Raw genomic sequence first — 23,329 nt, 5'->3', positions numbered from 1 at the left:
CATCCTGTGGTGCTTTCCATCTGCCTACAAAATTGCAAGCAGATCGCTATAATAAGTAGCATAAACAAATCTAAACATGCAATTCACATCTTAAATATATATGCTTTTACAGTCTTATCAATTGCAGCATCTCAAGACACATCATTGATATGGCTGTGCATAATGGCTTAGTATTAACACTTTAAGTAAGAATTTATCTTCTAAATAGTATGAGTTTTACAACAAATATGCTTTAAAACAGAGGTTCTGTGCTGGCAGACATTTGCTCCTTTCTGTTTTATGTTTAATTTCTAATGTGAGTATAAAACCCCAGTTACCCCAGCTTCAAACTATCTGCTTTCATCCTCCAAGAAAAGAATCACTCCTGTTTTAACATGTGAAAAGCTATTGGTTTGGAGTTTAGAGAATGTCAACTCATTAAAGAGGATGAATAAGTAAAGTTAAGTAATTCATCATGGTGTTGTCAAATGGACAGCTGTAGAATAGATAGCAATGTATCTATTGTACCTCTCCTATTAATACTATGTCAGTTACATTGACCAGGAATGGAGTCTAGAGCAACTTCTTGGAAATCATTTCAGTTTATCATGTACCTGAAAGAATACCTGAGAACTGTAAGAAAAAAACAAAATGATCACTAGAGCATATGAGTATTTGCTTTTAAATCCCACCTAGATGATTTAAAATTAAATGAATGAGGCACCAGAAGTGCCTGGATGGTTCAGTCAGTTAAGAGTCTGACTTCGGCTCAAGTCATGATCTCAGGGTTCATGAGTATGAGCCCTGAATCGGGCTCTCTGCTGTCAGTGCATATCCCACTTAGAATACTTGGTCCCCCTCTCTCTCTGCCCTGACTCACTTGCATGCGAGCACGCTCTCTCTCTCTTTCTCTCTCTTTCTAAAATAAATAACGGGCACCTGGGTGGCTCAGTCAGTTAAGTGGTTGGCTCTTGATTTTGGCTCAGGTCATGATCTCAGGGTTGTGGGATCAAGCCCCCATTGGGCTCTGCAGTGAGTGTGGAGCCTTCTTATGATTCTCTCTCTCCCTCTCTCTCTGCCCCTCCCCTACTCACGCTCTCCCTCTCTCTCTCAAAATAGATAAATGCATGTTAGAAGTTTTTTTTTAATTTTAAAAAAAGAACAAGTGGTACACACACACACACACATTGAAATGACCAAAGGAAAAAAAGAGAGACGCAAATCAAGAAACAGACTCTTAATTGTAGAGAACAAACTGATGGTTACCAGAGGGGAGGGGTAGGAGGATGGGTGAAATAGGTGATAAGGATTAAAGAATACACTTAGGGTGCACTGAGTAATGCATAGAGTTGTTGAATCACTGTATTGTACACCTGAAACTAATTTAACACTGCATGTTAACTATGTTAGAATTAAAATTGAAAACTTAATATCCAAAAGAGAAATAGTCATCTCATAAAAACAGCGATGATCTACTAATACCAACTAGAAGTTATTTCTGGTTAAAATTTTTGTTCTTTCTCAAACTAATTTAACCATTAAAAATGCCTCTTTTCTGGTTTCCTGACTGTTCACCAATCTCTCTTAAAGGAAGAGATCAAGTTACTTCATTTGCCAGTGCCCTGTTTGTTAATCTGTGCATCTATAGTTAGCTACTGAGTGCCTGGGTGGCTCAGGTGGTTAAGCATTTGACTCTTGATACTGGCTCAGGCTGTGATCTCATGGGATTGGGCCCTGCTGTCAGGCTCCAAGCTGAGTGTGGAGCCCTCTTGGGATTCTCTCTCTCCCTCCCTCTCTCCTGCCCCTCCCCTGCTCACGTTTTCTCTCTCTCTCACTCTCCCAAAATAAGCAAACTTTTTAAAAAATAAATTAAATAAATAAACATTTTTAAATTAAAGAAATAAATGAATCAGGTTCCAAAACTGAGAGAGAGAAAGATGGCTAGAAGAAAATCAGGTAAAGCTGTGACCTAGAATAGCAGCTTAAACTTCACTGTTAGTTAAATTTAAATGTCTTATCATAGGTCATTATGTTTAAGACTAAAAAAATCATACTCTGAGGTGGAAATAGGTAAAGGGTCACTTGCTAAATAATGGAAGGTCATTTAACATGCAATTAATAAGCTGGCCTATGTTCATTGGTTGTATTAAAATAAGGGGGAAAATCACTTAGAACAAAAATCATTTTCCTTAGACAAAATTTGGAGGCTCAGAGCCCTAAGGCTGAGGAAAAAAAACAACAACAACAAATTTCAATATGCTTAAGAGCAAATGTGGGAGGAAAGGAAGAGAGTAAGTGTTCTTTCATTTGTCCCTTTATGAAGGAACAAGTCTGTGTACCTTGTGGATGAGCAGTTTGCCCTCTTTTGTGTTTTGCAGTAGTTTATCTGCCTCCCTTGAGCCAGAAAGCCTTGGGCTTGGCAGTTCCAATAGCAGCCAAGACTCTCTTCACAAAGCCCCCAAGAAGAAAGGAATCAAGTCTTCAATAGGACGTCTGTTTGGTAAAAAGGAAAAAGCCCGACTCGGGCAGCTCCGTAAGTGTGCATGAATTTGACAACTTCCACTGCGACTCATTTTGGTCACTTGTGAGGGTCTGTCTAGTTTTCATTTCATTTCTCGTCTCTGCATTTTTCTTTTGCCTACCTGACACACTTCCTTTTTCAGTCAGCTCTGTAAATTCAATTTAGCTGAATAATGTTTGACAAAACTTACAAGGGAAGAATATTATAAAACATCCAATCCTTTTGATTCCTCTGTGAATAACAATAGCTAGACATTATTTAGGACTGACTCTGATAGACACAAGGTCCCTACGAGACAAGTGTTATTACTGTTGTTCTTATTTATCGATGAGTAAACAATGTCTTAGTAATTTACAGAACTGAAATATTCATCTTAGTGTCAATTTTTAAAACCACTGAGTATACTGCCGCTTAAAACACAGATGTATATAAATGCTTTTCTGTTGAAAAAATTGAGATGCCTACAAAAAATCCATAATAAGTTTTTAACCAAAATAAAGAATTGTGATATTCAGGCCAAAAAAGTACAGGTTTCTTTATTTAAAGCTATCACAGCTTTCCACAAAATAAACTCTACAGTATGTAAGTGGGAGGACAGAGGAAGGAATAGGGCAATAGGGATTGTGTTAGTTATTGTTGGACACTAATGGAATAAAAATATGGATCAGTACAGGGGCGCCTGGGTGGCTCAGTCCGTTAAGCATCTGACTCTTGATTTCTGCTCAGGTCAGAATCTCACAGTTTGATTTGTGAGAGTGAGGCCGTGTCTGGCTCTGTGCTCTTAGCGCTTGGGATTCTCTCTCTCCCTGTCTCTCTCTGCCCCTCCATAGCTCACGCTTTCTCTCTCTCTCAAAATACATAAATAAACTTTATATATAAAATACATAAGTAAACTTTATATATATGTGTATATACACACATATGTATATATATATACACACATGTGTATACATACGTGTGTATATGTGTGTGTGTATATATGTACATATATATATATATATATATATGTGTGTACATATATATATATATATGAGCCTGGGTAGCTCAATTCATTAAGTGTCCAACTCTTGATTTTGGCTCAATTCATGATCTCATGGTTCATAAGTTCGAGACCCACATCAGGGGCTGCACTAACAGTGCAGAGCCTGTTTCAGATTCTCTCTCTTTTCCTCTCTTGGCCCTTCCCCTATTTGTGTGCTCTCTCTCTCTCTATCAAAATAAATAAATAAACTTTAAAAGAGATAGATACATACATACATACATACATCAGTACATTTGAAATGACCCTAGGTAAATATACACTTGGCTTGTAGTGTATGTGTGTGTGTGTGTGTGTGTGTGTGTGTGTGTGTGTCTTCCTATATTTTTTCTTCTGAAATCTCTTTTCATCACATTGGTTATTGTGATTGCATCTTCTTTTTTCTATCTTTTCTTATTTAACATAGAAATATAGTTAATCTATTGAAAAAATATTTAGCTCCTTCCTCCAATGGTGAATGCTGAACAGAATGATACAAACCTCTTAGCACTTTCTTTAGTTTCCCAAATAAAGGAATGATTACTTACAAGTAATGCTCCAACTTCCTGGCTAACTTTCCTGTCCTGGCACTGAAAGAATTTCTGAGAGCAATATTTATGTTTGCAGAGGTACAAATGTCATATATTCAAAAGTGCCTTTGTAAAATCCACACAAAGTATCAGAAGCCATGAAAAACTAATGTCCAGACAGCTGTGTGATTAAATGTTACTCAACAGATGAATTAAATCCTTTTTGGACTTCTGTTTCTCAGGAAAGGAACTCCTAAGGCTATAAAAAAATTATTGCATAAGGAAAGAAGATAGAAGATGATTATTTTTTGGATATAAAATGTACGTGTCAAGGCATTGTTTTAATTTCTTGTTTGATAACTATTTATATTCTTACCAAATTATTTGTCATTTCCAATATATTACAGTATAATTAACAATAGTGTAGGTAGTTATTTTAAACTATTTTGCTAACATAGTAATCATTTTATTTACTCCTATTTAAACATATATATTCATTTTGGGATCTATAATTTACTTTTCCCTTTTAAAATATATTCAATTGCCTTTCTCTTTTGGCTTTTTTCTATTTTATTTTAAATTTAATTTTGATGAAGAGTTACTGAATCATTAGAAATTTTGCCAACAATATTCTGTCAAAATCAAGGTATCCAAAATATAATTTAAAGTCTAGAAAAATATACATTCTTCTTGAAACCTAGCCTTTCTTACCCATTTTTAGTAACTTTGTGTCTCTATGTCATACCAGTTATAAAGTGAATCAGTGATCAACTCCATCCAAATCAGAAACTAGCAATAGTTATTCATGATCATACCATCACCCTGGGAAGATTTCTGAGCTCTGAGCGATTTTGTTTTACCCTGAAGAACAAAAAAGTTACCACATAAACAAAACCAGAGTCTAAATCACGCTAAGGACTGCAATACTGATGAGGAAGACAGTTACAAATATCTACTCCTCTGGAGCTACGTAGAAGCTATATTGAAGGTGAATCAAAGCTCCTGGAGAAACCCAACAGGCTTGGGAATTTGAGGGAAGAAAAAAAACACACAGATAATCCAAAATCATTTACGTCTTCCTACTTTGAGTGAATAAGCATATATTGAAACACTTTTAAGTTTAGAGTACCAACCATGAGCCTTAGTAAAATGGCTACAGCATAACTGTTGGCATCAAGGAGCTTTCAAATTAGTAGGATAGAGTACATAAGCATATACAACCTTTTATTTAAAACAAAACAAAACTTCAACGTATTTCTGACCCAGAAAAAATTTACCTGCTACATTGTCTATCCTACCAGCATAGCTAGGGAAAAGGGGTTTGAACCCCACAATCTATGATTATACATCAGTTATTGGAATCCTGACGGGCTTGCCTTTTAATTTTATCTGAAGGCATTAACCTATTTTGAAGCAAAACAAATTGAACTGTGTTAAAAATAACTGTATCAGATGACACTCATTTTTTTTTTTCTTTGACAAAGTTACTCCAGAAGAGAATAGGAAGGGCAGTGCGTGAGCTGTGACTCATGGCATCCCTGTGGACAAGATGTCAAAATGAGGCCTAGGTGATGGAAAAATGCAGTGAGGTTTGTAACTGGTTGAATAGTCCTCCTGTTACGGTGCTAATAAGTAGAATGATGACACCTTGGATCAAGGGTTTCTAATGGCCTAATTAGGACTCACTCTGTCCTTGGTAAATACATCCCTAGTCACTGTATGTGAATATTTCAATAGCACAGGTATCTGATTTTTGGATTATTGATATGGATAGGAAACACAAATGGAAAAAAAAGGTATTATTTCTAAAGACTGTCTCAAAAACTGAGTTACGGAGGGTCCAAAATCTCTCTCCCTGTGATCTTACCACATTCTTTGGCTTACTACCTGGGGAAGCACCAGCTTTCCCAGGTCATCAGAGAACTCCAATTATAATGACTATAAAGAAAAAAAGAACAGAATGCACATGACCATCCTAGCTGATGTTAACAATTAATGTTAAGTATTAAGAAAAGAGGCCATTGGGGTGCCTGTGTGGCTCAGTCGGTTAAGTGTCTGACTTCGGCTCTGGTCATGATCTCACAGTTTGTTAGTTCAAGCCCCACGTCAGGCTCTGTGCTCAGAGCCTGGAGACTGCTTCGGATTCTGTGTCTCCGTCACTCTCTGCCTGTCCCTCCCTCTCAAAAATAAAATAAACATTAAAAAAATTTAGGGAAAGAAGCCATTGACAGGCATTGTAAGAGAGGGCAACACAAATCAAAGACAAAGAGATTTTCAAGAATGGAGCCTTGATCCAATAGAACCAAATGAGACAAATCTATGAAAAACAAAACAGTAAAAAAGAAAAAAATAGATTAAATTTGAACAGGCAATGTCCCCAGTTATTGCTGTATAAAATACATGTATCACTAAGTAAAAATACACAAATACATAATTAAATACATAAATAAATAAAAGGTACTCTTGTGAATTTCCTTTAAATGAATATGAGAGGCTATACATCTCCAAGAGATACTTTTTTTGCCTACTACATTGTAATTCTGTTTCCTTTATGGTCATCTGACAGATTGTATTATAGTTGCCTGAACTCCTTGACAATAATCAACATAATAAAGAAAATAACTTCATAATGACGAAAACAGCATCAACATTGCACCAGGATTATTTGGCAAGCATATTTCTACACATAAAATTTGGGTGACTTGTGCTGGCCTTTACTCCCAAATTTAGATTGTTCCTAGATGCTATGGAGCCAACAGATACAATGTAAATTCCACAAAGTATCTATTAAAGATGACTCATACTCTGCATGGTGAAAGGGCCTTTTGTGAAGAAAACACTATTTAGCTTCAATTATGAGACCGTTTATCATATACCCTTTTTGAGCCAGGCCCTGTGTCTAGGTGCATTTTTTAGAGAGCTAATGGATTAACTGATATAGAGCAATGAAGTAACCATTTATAAACTCAAAGTGTGTTTAAATCCAACTGAATGCTATGGCTTTAATACTGAAAAGAGATCAGATGAAAAAGATGAAATCACCAATGGGCAACAGATTGCAGTCTTAATCTCTCTGGAGTGAGAAGTCCCTTTTTAAGTCCATTTGTCTATTGGACAAATGAAGAGGCACAGACTTTGCAATGTGGGTTTTGGCTAGAAATTCCTACAGACTTGTACCTCAAGGGCCGACATGAAATAAATTATTTTGAATGGAATCAAAGGACCAAGCAACATAGAGATATTTGCCCTCACAGTCTGGATGAACAGAAGGCTCCAACCAGTACCATTCGTAGACCCAGGTATATGAGAGTCCTTTACTGAACTCCTTGACCTGGGTCTTAGGAAGCCTCATACTTTGCAATACTTTCCTTGGAATTTTCTATCATCCCTCTCTGTTGCCTGGGAGAGACTGGGGCTGGCAGTGCTATCTGGGCAGGACTCTTAGCCAAGATTCGTACCTGTATGGGTCCAATCACTGAAAGCACTGTTTTTTGTTTTTTGGGTTTTTTTTAACCTTTCAGACCCTAGGACAAAACAGGGAGGCAGTGCTATCCAGGCATGGTGTCTGATCCAACCAAACCATGTGGATTTGAGTCTCTGTTGCTTCCCTTCAGAGTGTATGCTCTCTACCTCATGCTTGGGGTCAACCAGATATCCCAGGGAGCCCAGAGACTTAGAGCCATGGGGTTGTTCTGGGCCACTGGCCTAACTCTGTTTCCAAGAAGGTGATCTGACAAGTGAACCACTCACTCCTGCTCTCTAGAATGATATTGTATGACATTGGACCACCAGATCCTTGTCCTGCTGATTTGGGGTTACTCAAGATGTTTATGTAGAAAGGGAGCTAGAAAAAAAATACTTTAGTGGAACACTCACATCCCACTGGTGGTCCTGTGTCCAACAATTCCAACTCCTCAAAGACCTTGCCAAAGTAAGAGTGATAGTGATAGCCCAGAGAACTTCATTGAAGATGAGGATTTGGGCTTGGTGTTTGCATGCACAACTACAAGGTGGCCATTGAAAAGTGATAAGCAGTTTATTATCTGAGTAATCCTCTGAATCATGAAACTCAAGCCTTGTATTCCTGAATACCTCATGCCATGAGAGGGTGGAGCTAATGATATTCTCTTCATATTCTTAAAAGACCTCCTGGAAAGTGAGCAACCCCCCAGATTCCCACAGGCTAATGTTTCATATCAGGGGCACTCCTGCCATTTTAAGGCACATTAGAGGATTTTCTTCTCATTGAAGAATGCTTAGAATCCTTGTTCCCTGCCCAGTATATATCAGTTGCCCTTTGCAGTCACTGTGACATCTGAATATGCACTTCTCTCCTCCAACCAACATACACAAATACTCATATTTCTTATGGAGATTGGTACAGTCTCCAGTTTACAACCACCGAGATATATAGAGCTGTGCAACAAAAATGTAACATAGCCCTGTGCGACTAGTAAATAAAATATTGGTATAGATGAATAGGTAGACATTCTTAAAACCCACACAGCCATATGAACCCACTACCAGCTGGGCAAAAATGAGGCAGACTCTCTCCAGATTGGGATGATCATTCATAAAGTAAGAGTTCATAAGCTGGTTTGGCTGACATCATCCTTAACAGAACCTGAAAATTCTTCTATGAAAGAAGGTTCTCACCCAGAAATGTTTTAGCTGGGCTAAAACAAATGCACATGACTAGACTTTTGCTCCTGCTTAAGGGTACTGTCCTACATGCGATGCTTAAAAATAATTGTACCTACTATGGCAATAAGTTTCATTTTTTATTGGCATTTTGAAGTAGGGTGTAGCCATAATTCTCTATTAAGTGCTCTATTCAAAGGATATTAGATTTTGAAGTATTCAGAGTATTTCCAAGCTCCTCATGCTTTTTATTTTTATGGTTTTATTTATGGGAAACAATTCTAACATCTATTTTCCTGGGTCTAGCTTTGACTCACAATATTCTTCTAGAACTTTCTTTGTTTCTCTCCCAGAGCTTTTAATTTTTTTTATGTTATTTTTGCTAATTAAAACGTTGGGTTTTTAAAAACATTTAAATGATAATTTATATGTTCTTCTTTGCTCAGAAAAATATAAAAAGGCTGATTCATATAACCACTTGGTGGATGAAGTGTATCATTGTTTACTTAATGGGTCTACTTCATCAATCTCCATGTCCCCATCTGATCAAGAATTTCGTAACTTTTATGTGAATCATTAATTTTAGTTTTCACTTCAAGAAAACAATTTTATTGTTACTTGCAGACTGTGAATAATAATTTCTAGATATACAATAAGGCAAGTACACCGATGAGAGAAATAAAATATTCACACACCGTGAATAAATGGAAAATCCCACATTTAAAAATGAACCCCAAGAGTCCTTAAGTCAGCTAGTGGATGACTTTCCTAATGGTACCACCAATGAAATTCTTTCATAATAAAAAAAATTTTTAAGTATTAATTGCACATGTGCATAATTGAATAAAGTAAATGTTTGTCCCTGAACTCAAAAGTATTGATTAGATCTAGACAGCAGTCAGTGTGTTTTCAATTAAAGAGGATTGTGTTACAATGATATAGTTCAGTAACAGAGTCACTAGGCTATGAGATTAACATTTATACCAATGCTCCAGAATTAGTAGCATTGAGTATTATAAATTGTTTGCTAAAATAAATTATGAAAAACAGTAACAATAAAATTTTTCACTGACACTTTAATAAGATATTACTTTTCACTAGAGAAACCATAACTTGGTCAAGCCCTGCAAATGTGAAGTCAGGAAATTACAGTGGCAGAATAGTAAAATTATCTTTAATAATTTTATTTATTGACATATTGGTGACATTTGTGTGGGTAGTAGTAGTAGTCTTTGTAAGAGTTGGTATTAGCTTAATTCTTTCTACCTAATCTTGAGCTTAACTGGAATTGAAATCCCTTCCATTTAAAAAATATGTGTACTTTGGGGAGCCTGGGTGGCTCAGTCGGTTAAGCGTCCGACTTTGGCTCAGGTCATGATCTCACAGCCCGTGAGTTTGAGCCCCGTGTCGGGCTCTGTGCTGACAGCTCGGAGGCTGGAGCCTGCTTCAGATTCTGTGTCTCCCTCTCTCTGACCCTCCCCCATTCATGCTCTGTCTCTCTCTGTCTCAAAAATAAATAAACATAAAAAAAAATTTAAAAATATGTGTACTTTAACCCACTTAAAAATAGTGAACATTTTTTCACTTACCTTGACTTCATGTTTTTTGCATATAGTAAATACCAAAAAGAAAACAGAGTCCAGGATTAAGTTCTCATTTTTCAAGTGTAACAAAGAATTTATGAATTAACTATATGTTTATGGATCCTGGATGAAATAATTGCATTGTGAAATATGTAATTCTATTTGATGCCCAACATACTTTTCTTTCCTCTTCCTTTCCTTTCAAGGTTATGTATATTGCATATTTTTCAGCAGCAATAAAAATGACGCTACACCAAATAATTAGTGGCTTGCTGGGATAAAAACCATTCTTACCAAGATTTTTTGAAGATATAGGTTTTTTTTTCAGATATAATTATGAAATTTACAAAACAAAACTAACCTGCCAGAACATATGAAGTTCTGGAAGTAAGGCATATACTGAAGGATAAAGGAGTCAGCCAGGTGAGGAAAAGAGGGTGCCAGAAGGAGGATATGCAAACTCTTTAGACGTCAGCAAATACTTCTATAGTGTCTTGACTTAGAATTGAAGACATGCACCCAATTGTGTTCATTGGGCTATCATTTATGCCATTTTACATCAAATATGTCAAATTTAAAATATTGAAAACAAATTTCATGCACTACACAGATATGTGCTCTTCTTTTTCATAAGAAGAAAAAGAGACCTTGAAGCTTGTATATTCCATGGAGTGTATATTCCATAGATTATGTATTATGTCAAGGGTGGTATGAATAGTAGGTCAGTCGTTACCTTTTCTTTTCATTCTCTCAGTGTACGTTCATTTATGTACCCATGCCATTTTATGCATGTTGGTTTGGCAGTATAAGGACGATCTAAAAAAGAAAAAGAATTCGTGATACTGAGCAGTTGAACAAATAACTTTTAAAAATTTATTTTCAGAATTGACCCAGTGTATCCAACCTAACATGAATAGTTACTTTTTCACAGGAGGCTTTATGGAGACTGAAGCTGCTGCTCAGGAGTCCCTGGGGTTAGGCAAACTTGGAACTCAAGCTGAGAAGGATAGAAGACTGAAGAAAAAGTAGGTTTGGAGATTTTCTTCCTCTATTTTCTAACTTGCACTTACTCTTTATCATTTGTGGGGGAGTTAAAAAGACAGTCATTGGAAACAATAGACTAAGGCCATTGTTGTTCTAGCATTCCCTAAAACTATTCAATTCTGGAGTTTTCTGGTTCTGCTGAACTACGGTTTGACATAGATGTACACATCTCTGACCTGTAGTAGAAATCGACAGTTTCTTCTAAGAGACCAATGCATTGATTGCAAAAATCACATATATTTAAAATATTTAAATGTAGCCTTGTAAGTAATGTGATAATCTATTTGATATGAAATTCAGGGCTGAATTGGTATGATAAAAAGGGAATGTATACTATCCAACTTCGTGTTTCCTCTGACAATTAAAGTATCTCCTCTTATACAGGAGTATTTAAAAGAATATTTCCCTGACTGATTGAACATAAATTTATTTTAGACCCAGAGCAGATTGTTTTGCATCTGGCAGGAAATTATAGTGTATCTTTTCATTCATATATTTAATATGGAACATTTAAATGACTTGCAAAATTGGCAAATGTTGAGTCTCAGCAGCTGTTAGAAAACTAGTGGGGTCCATAAGCAACATATTTTTAAAATACAAAGTAACATTTTTCAGTGATGAACTAGTACCTATAGAACATGTTCTTTAAAAGCCAAAGGATTTCTCTCTTCCAGAATCTATTGGTGGGTTACTTCTTTTCCTCTCCTCCTTCTCATATATTTTATTACGTTGTGTTTGTAGTTTTTATGTTTACTTTCTTTCCTATGAAATAATATTCATTGCTCTAGTCATCATTATTGTAGCAGATATGCTCATGGGGTTATAGTATTCAGTGTAATCAACTGACTTCATATTTTGCCTTCTCATTTGCTTTACAGATGTTTACTAATAATGAGGAAATACAGACTTGCAAGTTGTAGAAAAGCTCACTAGCCTAATTATTTCACTAATTTTCTACATAGCCCATAATACATATCCAATGTATAAATATATCCAATCTATATTATATTTATATACACATATATATCCAAATTTAATAGAAATACTGTGCAGAAAAAAATTACCTTGAGAAGATTATTTCTTGAATATAGCCAACTGCTCGGTGTTATTCAATACTAGTAGATATTTCTTTTTTCATTACTGATCACTAAATGTATAATTAAATATTATCACAATCTGTTTGAAATGTCTTACCTTTATTTATTACTATCAAGGAATTTTTTATTCAATTTTTTGCCTCTTTATTGAGAAACCATTCTTCTAAAAAATCTTCTTTTGATAAAGTCTTTACAATTTATTTCAAGTGTAAAGAACTTTCAATTTTATTTATTCAAAATTACTTTAAGTCTAAAGGAATAAGAGTGATTAAAGCCCAGCCTGGCTAATGAACTTGTTTTATTTCACTTAAAGTTTAATTTTCATTTATCCTATAATGAAATACTTACATATAATGGCAATTTGGCCTGTTTTCACATTGCATGCAAGGATGATATTGAGGCAAACAACATAGTTCATTGGTTGTTTATGGAACCAAATTAAATGTCCTTTTCAACAGCCACTAAAATTAAACATTCCAATTATGCAGGATTTAAACAATAATATATTTACATTTTATCTCTTTCTGTTGGATTGACTTAATGTTAACTTTATGGAATTATTTCCCAAATCCTGACTACCCTCATAGTCAGAAACCAGTTTTAATTCTGGACTTAGTTTGAAGATTTTACTGTACTTGATTTTTGAGTGTTATTTTGCAATATGTTTTGGCAAAATATAATTTTATAATGTGTTAAATAAAATACTGGTCTTTGATATTAAGAAAATTCTATAATATAATAATAACATTTCTCAGTACAATTATTTCTTATAGAATAATAGTATTTGGGTTAAAATGGATCCAACAAGACAAGGCAGAGTTGATTAATGGAAGGACAGAAGTATTTCTGGTATTACTGATTATTCCATGTGTATAAATATGTAACCAGTATTTATGAGATGTATGTAAGTGCTAATACTTATTCAGGACTTGGATGACACTGTGCCTTAGTTTCTGGATTACCAAAATCTCATCTAATGAGTTTTATAAGCTAGACAAAATAAATTATCTCATGTTTATTAGTCTTTCAAGATGGAGGAAAAAATCAAATACATTTTATTGAAAAATAAAAGCAAAATGAGGTAATTTCTTTCAAAATTTTGAACAATTATAGTTTATGTGCATAGTCGCAATGACTGTGGCTTCCTGCCAGTTGTTTATCTACATTCTATCCATTGACCAAGCCAAATGATGTTTCTAGCATGAAGTCTAGCATGAAGGTATAGCATTAACTTAGACCTATGTTCACTGCTCCAAAATTCCTATCAGAGCTTCCTTAGTCTCAATGGTAATAAGCAGAGCTGAATAAAAATCTTATTTTCAACTTTACTAGCGTATCAGGTATCTACAGTTGACAATCTGTGAATTTAAATTTAATTGAGAGAAATCTTATCTAAAGAAGTTAGTTATGACACATTTTTTTTAAAACAACCCATATGTGGGAGATACTTACAGAGAACAGCATGCAAGATAGTCCAGATTCTTGCAAAGTTCAGAAATTTGTAATGTTGGCATTCTCAAACAAAGGTCTAATTTGAGGCACATTTGCGATCCAGTATATTCAACATACATAGGTTAGGACAGCTTACTGGCTCTGTGTCCCTACTTCATTCTTTTACTTTGCTTTGTGATGTAGGCATTTGTTTTTCTTATATTTCTAGTTATTTTCCTATGATCAGAAATAGGAATAGGACAATACTGGATCTGCGAAAGCACCCACTTTCAAGAAAATCTTGCCAACCTTTCCCTTCCTGAGTTGGGTAACCTGAGTTATCACTCAGGTGCTATCCCATCAGAACAGTCTCACCTAGGCCTGAAGTTGATCTACTATTGTTCTGCCTGGTTTGCTTTTACTATGCCTCATCTTTACTACACTTTCCTTTAAAGCTTTAATTGCATCCATTGTTCCAGCAGGTTAATAGAGGGTACAGTTAACACCTACAATGATTGTGTCAAACTGAAACTCATCTAGTAATTCTTTGAGTACTTCACATTAATTTTTCTGGTCTTCCCCATTAAAATTTGACCAGTTTTTCTATAGCCTCATGGTATAGCTCTCCTAATCTTTAAGCATTGAGTCACTTAGTACTCTCAATATGTTCTCTTCATATTAAAACTGTGATTCTTGTAGTTTTCTTGATGTGGGCTGCTTCCGGAGTGTCACTGCTCTCTGAGATCTTGTCCATCATCCTTTGTTTGATTTCAGTGGACTCCAACCACCTTCTCTGACTCAACACATACTAAATGGCATTACCATTTCTAAAATTCACATTATGAGCAACTAGACCTGAGAATTCCACCTCTTCCCTTTTGTAACTGTCACCCTGATATTTAAGAACTTATTTCCCTTTCTTAGCTCTCCAGCTAATGTTTTAATCTAAGACCTACAGCTACTTGCTCAAAGTGGCCAACTGAAGCCAGCCACGCAAATACAAAAGGTAATTGTGTGGCATGATAGAAACTATTGCAAGGTCACAAACTTACATGGTCTGGGTCATAAAAACCTGAATTTCTTTGTATTGTTTTCTCTGAGCATAATATTTTTATTGAAGTATAATTAACATAAAATATTATATTAGTTTCAGGTGTACAACATATTCCAAGTTGAGAATCTATTTGATGATAGACAAAGGAGTCAGGCAATTAGAGATCAAAATGTCAGCTTTATCACCAATCAAATTGTTAGAATATGACTTAAGTATATGGCAAAAAAGGGGTGGTTTCCTAAAACTGAACCCCAAAAGTCAACAAATTTACCTGACACAGAAAAAGCTGGGTTGTCACAGACTTGCAAGGTGTACAAATATAATCCCCACTTCTCCTTGAAAATAGCATCTACAATATTGTGATTTTGTAAATGTGTCCCTCTAGAATCAAGGACTATAAACTTACAAGGAAAGAAATGAAAGTTTAGGTCATTAGCATCTAAAAGAATTTTTAAAGTGTCAATGTTAGTGTATTTGTATTAATATCTCATCATATTTCTTGTCTTTATTTTCCTGGAATATATTTAGCTGACAATTTCCCATATCACCATTTCTAGAAACATGATGTTGGGTGTGTGGCAACCTTCCTGCGTCCTTAGAGATCTGGAAATATATTTTACATCTAAAATTCGTTGATAATGGCCAGAAGTGTACAACTATTGGTTTAAAGTAATTTCTCTCAAAACTTTAAAGCTACTGTTCTTCTTGCCTCTAGTTATATCTAATGTCAATTAGTTGTCACTTTTGTATATAACATGTAGGGCTTCTTCTCTCTCTCTCTGAACATGTTAAGATTTTTCTCTTCGGGGTTCAGAAATATCATAAGCATGTTTCCATTCAAATATTTTTTGTTTCATATTTTTACTTTATACTTGCAATCTGGAGACTTGTTAACCTGAACTGTTTTACATGTACTGACTTTTAAAAATTTCATTTTTAGGCTCAACTTTACTTCCAAGAAGCTTATTTTTAGAGACTTATGAGATTAAAGATGAACTTGTTTGTTTCAATAGTAATGTCCTTAATTCTCATGACAGTCTTTGATAGTCAGTGAACATATTAAAATTGACAGAATACACTGTAAATGGATACATATCTCCAGATATATATGTTCTGAAGTCTTTATCCTAATTTTTATCTGCTGATTTTCCTCCTGCGCTTTACACGGTATATGTTTTTTGAAACGTGCATGTATACTGAAATCTTTTGTACCTTGAGACTAAAACTGAAAAGTACCATATAAATATTAATACACTAATTTATCATTTTCACTCTTTAGCTATAATGTAGGTAATATATTATTATTATTGTGTTAGATATGTTATATTCTTCCAAATGGATATCATTGCTAAATGAATATGGATTTGAAATCAATTTTTCAACATCATTAAAATGAAATTAACATTCCAACTCAGCTATCAGTAGCATCCTCCAGAGAAGCGGTTTTATCCTTGAAGCATGGCAGTCATAGTTAATCACTACCAATGAATCTTTATGTTAGAACTTCAAAGACATAAAAGTGAAGCTCTATAGATTTAGTTAATTTATTTCCATTGCAGTCCTAAGGGTCTTCCTCAGTGCATAATCTTTAATGTGTTTTGAGACTTGGCACTTTTAATCTTTGGCATTTGGAAGGTTCAGAGTTTGCATATCTCTAAGTAAAATAAATATCACTGAAAATATTCATAATTAGAGGTATCACATAAATTCCACTACATTCTCTCATTTAATAAATATTTATTAAGTGTCTGTGTGCCAAGTTAAACTTATAAATGAATTGCATTCCAGAGGTTAGTTTGTAAGACATGTGTTGGAAGCTTTGAATACATTTTCCCTTCGAAGTAGTGCTATATATGTTGAAGGTAAATGTCTTTGCTTCCTCCTCAAAAATCTATTTTGTAAGCCTGTTATAGGAATTGAATCTGACTAGATAAAGCAAAAATGAGAATTCATGGTAGGTTATTAGAGTATCAGAGATTTCAGAAACAACAGAGCCAGCACACCTCCGAAATTTCAGCAGTAAGAGATTATGAAATATTTCTGTAGAGTGTTATCAAGAATTCATATTTTCTTTCTTTCTTTTAATGTTTATTTATCTATTTCCGATAGAGAGAGAGCATGAGCAGGGAAGGGGCAGAGAGAGGGAGACAGCGGATCCGATGTGGGCTCTGAGCTGTTAGCTCAGAGACCAGTGTGGAGCTCAAACTCACAAACTGTGAGATCACGACCTGAGCCAAAGTCAGAAGCTTAACCGACTGAGCCGCCCAGACACCCCAAGAACTCATATTTTCTGTGTCACCTAAGTCCAAATTTTAAATTCCTAGGTGAAAGCATGTGATTGGCTTAGTGAGGAACAGATATGTGTGCTTGGGTCAATCAGTTATAGTCATAGGTTCGTTTTATACAGACATGAATGCAAGACATAACCCAAATCTAATGTTCTCAATATTTCTCTGGGAAATGTGTCTCGATTTCTTACTCGAAACTTCACAAGTATGTCTTCTCTACCTGCACTGAGCTAGCGCTAACATTGCCTTGCCATCTGATCCTACGTTGCGGTCTGACTCCAACCACGGACAATTGTAAAAAATTCCCTAAACCTAAGAAAATAATAATATCTGAAGGCTAAAGGCCAAAATGATTTTTTGGCCATTGATTTTTTTTTTTAGGAAAAATAAAGCTAAGGAAAATCCAAGTGTTTTTATAACTAACTATTTTTAGGTATATTTTATCTATTTGAAGGAAGGAAAAGAATTCAGAATGAATAGAGCTGCTGTTTTGAGCCAACAGTGCAATGTTCATAGATCAGAATAAGTAGAACAGAAGCGCTATATAGTCTCTATACTTTCTGCTCAGGGGAAACATTTATGATATGGAATGATTAAAATAAAAATTAATAATAGGAAATTAAAACTTACGATAGCTACATATACTAGAAGAATGATCTCCTTTTTTAAATAAGTCCATATCATTTGTCTTTACTGAAGTATATCCTAGATTAATAGAATACACAAATGATCATTTTTTACTCATTCCCTTAATGCCTATTATGTCCCAAGAACTGTGTTGGAAACTACTGATATTCAAATTGCACAGTTCCATTTTTCAGAGCACTTGTAGAAATACAGATGTGAAAACAAATAATTGCACTTAGGTATTTCAGAGGCCATGATCATTTCTCTAAATCACTAGTCTTTGAACAGAATAAAAAAAAGTGCTGCAAACCTAAAGCTACCTAATGTTCTTATTTCAAAGTTGTTCTCCAAGCTAGGGACCGCTCACCTCATTGTTAGTTGCCAAAATAAATCTACAATATTTATTAGATTATTTTTGATCAGTAAGAAAGGAGATTATTGATTACCAAGAGTAAACGGAATCCTTTAAGAATAAACTGTGCCCTTAAACTTTTCAAATGTTTTCTAGACATGTAGAGGAGGAAAAAATACTGTAGAAACACCATTTATTGAGTGCAGCAAGGTATTTAATTTACTTCTAAACACGAGATTGGATTGAAACTAACAAAATGGGTTTATAACTGATGAAACCATTGTAACCGAAGGGGCTGAACAAAAGAACTGGTGAGGACTAAGTAAAATAGAAGGTGACAGACTCAGTTCTTTCACAGGTGACTTAAATAAGAGTATCAGATTTGTGGAAGAATGAAGCTGGAAGACATAGTTAAATTTTTAGATAAATTATTTTATTTAAGGAAGACCTTTACATAGAGGTCCAAATCTAACAAGATAAAGTTTAATAGGGGTGTTTATATAAGTCTACATCCAATTTTACGACTCTACTTACTGGTTACTTGTGTATGGGGGATATGGTATGCGTGTAGGTATAGAGGGATCTTAACTGCAACTCCTAAGATCTCTGTTTCTACAAAAAAGACAAGTTAGCAATGTGTAGCAAGGGTGTTAATGATTTTCAATATCGATAAAAGCAATGGATAGGGCCAAAATTCTATGTACTGCTCAGATTATAGTTGGATATTGTGTTAATTTCTGGGAAATATACTTTAAGTGGATATATTCAAACCAGCATATGTTCCAAGGAACATGACCAGTATAGCAAGATTATATCAAACATGTCTTCAAGGTATGCTAGAAATAATTAGGAATGTGTGGGGTATAAACAACAGAAATCCAGATTCTGCCAAGAGAAAGAACTCTCAAGTAAAGAAGAAATCCTAAGAAAATAATAGGAACTAGGGCAGTGACTTCTACTCAGATGACCAAACCAGAAAACTAGGCTTCATCTTTGCCCTTGGTCATCCTTGTCCTTATTCTTCCTTTGTGTACCTCTGTGCACCTCTGTATACTCTTGCTCCATATACTATCTCTTTAAAATCTCTCAAATGTATTGGTTTTCTTCTTTCCTTTTTCAGACCATCATACTAAAACCATGATACATGCTTGCCTTCCTGTAATCCATTCTTTGTACTTCAGCTAAAGAGATCTATCTAAATTATATTTCTGAACTTGCCTAGAATCCCTCAGCTATTATCTAGCTTCTCTAGGATAAATTCCAGATGACTTTATATGACCCATAAATCCCTGCATCATCTGGTTCCTATTTATCTCACCAGCCTTACCTCTCTCTACTTCCCATCTTGTATGTTATTGTGTTAATATACTTAATATCTAATACTTGTTTGTAATTACCCCTGTTCCATTTTCCTCCTCATTCTTTGTATAGTAATGATAATATTTATTATATATGTAATAAGAATTTGATAATCACATTGAGCAGTTACAGTATTCTAGGTACTATACTACATATTTTACATGTATTATCTTTTAATTTTCACAAAGCCTTCGAGGTAGATTTTCTTCCACCTATGAGGAAACATAGCTTTCCAGGCACTGTACGATACAAGAGTCTGGATCTCTTGAGTCCAGCCTTTTTCTAAATTATTTGGGATCTCAGGGTAAAGCTACAATTTAAAGTATGTAGTTGTTTGTCAGCTGGGCCTTTATATCCTATATATTTGAATGGTTTGTATAGGGAGTCAAAAGAGAATCCCTCACCCTCTTTATACTCCAAAAAGAGTAGCATATTTTTTTTCTGGAGGATAATTAGTTTGTCATCTGACCTTATCCCATCTTTCAACATGAGCAATAAATATATTCAAACCAAACTATTTTTTTTAATACTGGGAAGAGGAGATAGTTTCAAAGCACAAAATGTAGCTGTGTTATAAAGTTGCTTTTTTTCATATAATTAGCCACACATAATATCTCAAAGTTTGATGTAAGAATGGTAATGAGCACTTACAAATAAGCTATGTAAGAAATTTAAATGTGTGCTTGAATCAATCTTACACAATTCATTCCAATAAAACTTAAAAAGTTAGTATCGAATACCAAGGATAATTAAGCTCCTTTTTTAGAAGAGAAAAAGTCACTAATTAGGGTACCTTTAAATATAATGCTGACATCTTAATCTGGAAAGAATTCTCCACATTTGTTTCCACAAATATAGGATCTTATATTGGCTCTGCATAGGTTTTTCATAAGGTCTTTGAAGATGCTATCTCTTCCCACAGTTATTTAAAATTAGCCACCTATCAAATAAGATTCTCTTCTTTGTTTCTACATTTCTAAGGAGAGCGGTGATTATCTGTATCTTATTTTCAGAGTTTTATTTTAAAAACTAGTTCTATATGTCCCCTAAAAACATATGTATGGATATATGTATATTTTATGTACATGTATGTAAAAATACAAAGAAATGTCTTTGTTTCAGGTTTTACAGAACCACAACTTTAACTGTGTTTGACTAGGTTAGATTTGCTAGGCAAGTGAACAAAATTCTTAGAAGAATAAACATTTCTTAACTTCTTTAAAAGAGTCTCAAAAATCTCTAACTATTTGAAATTAGTATTAACTTGATTTTTTTTTCCTTCTAATTTTTCCTTTAAATTTTAGGTTAACATAGTATAATATTGATTTCAGGAACAGAATTTAGTGATTCATCATTTACATACAATACCCAGTGCTCATCACAACACATGCCCTCCTTAGTGCCCATCACCCATCTAGCCCATCCCCCACCCACCTCCCTCCAACAACCTTCAGTTTGTTCTCTATAGGAATGAGTCTGTTATGGTTTGCTTCCCTGTCTCTCTTTTCCCCCTTCCCATATGTTCATCTGTTTTCTTTCCAGAATTCCACATATGAGTATTTGTCTTTCTCTGACTGACTTATTTCACTTAGCATAATACACTCTAACTCCATCGACTGATGAATGAATATAGAAGATGTGGTATATATGTACAATGGAATATTACTCAGCCATCAAAAAAAGAATGAAATCTTGCCATTGCAATGACACAGATGGAATTAGAGTGAAATCAGCATTAACTTTAAAGAAAAGTTATTTCTGTAGTAGTGTGATGATGAACCATACTGAAAACTTCTGAACCATTTCCTTTCATTTATAAAGATCACTAGAAATATGCTTGACTATTTATTTTCAATGTGTCCCATGTCTTTATACATAAAGTAAACCTTTCCATCACCCTGTGGTGCCCTAATATCCACATAGATCACCCATTCACAATTTAATCTGTAAGTGTCATGGCTTCCAATGCCATTCTCTACTCAGGTCAGACACCTTCCATGGTCATATTCTATATCATCTCATCTCCTCCAAATCACTCTTATTCCAAAATTACTAATTCTTACTAATTCAAACAGATCATTCCTTCCTAACCTTAGTCTTCTCCTCTCAGCTTTGCTTTGTCATTTTCTTCAACTATCATTCTTCTTAACTTCTATCCTTTCCCAGCACAGTTGCCCCTTTCTGTTCTCTCCTTGCTTCCTATTTAGCTTAGATTCCATGTCCATGATTTCAACACACTCAAAAATTCGTAATTTTTTTTTTTTTGCTCTTCTTTCATTTGGTTGTATCCACATGCCACTATTGCTGCCACCAATGAATTTTCTTTCTCTATGTCTACAACTGAACACCTCTATGCTGCTGGAGAACATTATAGTACAAGACTTCAGGCCAGCTTCCTTTGGCATTTCATCAGTGCCCTGTAATTACAGTATTTTTCTCTTACCAATCTTGTTTCTACTCCTTGAAGCTTTTGTTAGAGACCTCCACTGTTCTCAAAGCTGCATCCTCTGCAGATGAACTCACATTCTGCTTTAGAGGGAGAGAAGGAAGAAACCATCTGAGTGCCCTAAATTATTTGCGGCCAAATGCATATTAACACTAGCCCCTCTTTTGTTTTATTACAGGAAACTAGGATACTCTCTTGCTTCAGTGCTCATCTCTTCCCAGTCTCTCAGTCCTGTTGTGCTGACTTCTCATTTGCTCTTATACTTTCAAATTCTGCTCTCTTCTTTAAACATTCTCAGGTTTCGCCTATTAAAGGAAATCCTTTCTTTATTCTACTTTTTCACATCAGTTGCTACCCATTCACTCCTCAATCTGGTATTAATAATTGATTTTAAAATCTTTCTGAGTCACCAATTTAAACCTTAAGAAGAGAGAAGCAATCACATTTCACATATGAAGCTCATGTAGTGAATTATGTATCATGTGAAGTTTTAACATTCAAAGTTGACTAGTTTATAAACAGGAAATGGCCCATTCATGTAGTAGGAGATCTAGAAGATTAAAATGAGACATCTGAACAGTTTCAGGCACCATTTTGGAAAAAAGACAGATGTTCGCTGGTAATGTCTACTTGTGTCTGGATGTATGCTGATGTTCCCAAGGAAAACATGCCAATAATTGGATTTGATCATATTCATTAAATGGTAACTTAAAACCTGTTCTTTTTCTGTGTCAATTAAAACTTGTTATTTGCCTATTACTCACAGTGATCTTTACATGAAGAACATTTATTTTTCACAGAATCTGTCTTGATGTTATCATAACCTTGACAATCTGGAGTGAAGAGAAAACGAATAATGAGGTTATGTGTTATTGTAAATAACTGCTTGTAGGAAAGAACATAGAAGAAAAATTAAATACTTTATCCAGATGAAAAAGCTCTGCAAATATATATTCCCTCTGACATGAATTTAGAGTATTTACCACTCTGAGATATGTCAGAGTCATTTATGACTAGCTTTTTGTCCTTTGCAGGACTTTTTTTTTTTTTTTTTTTTTTACATCATGAGCTGAAATCCTTAATATTCTAAAGTGAGGTAACTGCTCAGTATTGCTTTCAATTGACTCTGGAGAATAAGAAAGTTCATAAAAACTGAAAAATCAGAAAACTTACAACAATTGATAACAAATATATTAGAAATTTAAGTAATACTTTTTGAATGTTTTTTTATATTTGTGTTTCCTGTTTGTTTTCATAATTTACATTTTATATTTAAGGTATTTTTATTGATATTAGTTTTCTATTTTTGAAAATGCTAAATGAATACATGGGGACTATTAATATTCCATCGTGCACATA

At 34.6% G+C, this 23,329-nt stretch overlaps 1 protein-coding gene across 3 annotated transcripts in view; it reads left to right on the top strand.

Moving 5' to 3' along the window:
• The window catches only part of PPFIA2 (PTPRF interacting protein alpha 2), a 487,632-nt gene that overhangs the window by 414,039 nt on the left and 50,264 nt on the right, over window positions 1-23,329 (top strand). For all 3 annotated transcript variants that reach the window (XM_042992818.1, XM_042992819.1, XM_042992817.1), the window contains 2 exons: window positions 2,358-2,512; window positions 11,204-11,297. In XM_042992818.1, coding sequence (XP_042848752.1) covers window positions 2,358-2,512; window positions 11,204-11,297 — 249 coding nt within the window. The remainder of the gene's footprint in view (window positions 1-2,357; window positions 2,513-11,203; window positions 11,298-23,329) is intronic.

This window comes from Panthera tigris, chromosome B4 (assembly GCF_018350195.1).
Source record: "Panthera tigris isolate Pti1 chromosome B4, P.tigris_Pti1_mat1.1, whole genome shotgun sequence".
NCBI classification, from domain to species: domain Eukaryota; kingdom Metazoa; phylum Chordata; class Mammalia; order Carnivora; family Felidae; genus Panthera; species Panthera tigris.
The sequence above is the reverse complement of the archived record's forward strand: the minus strand, read 5'-3'. Positions and strand labels throughout refer to the sequence as shown.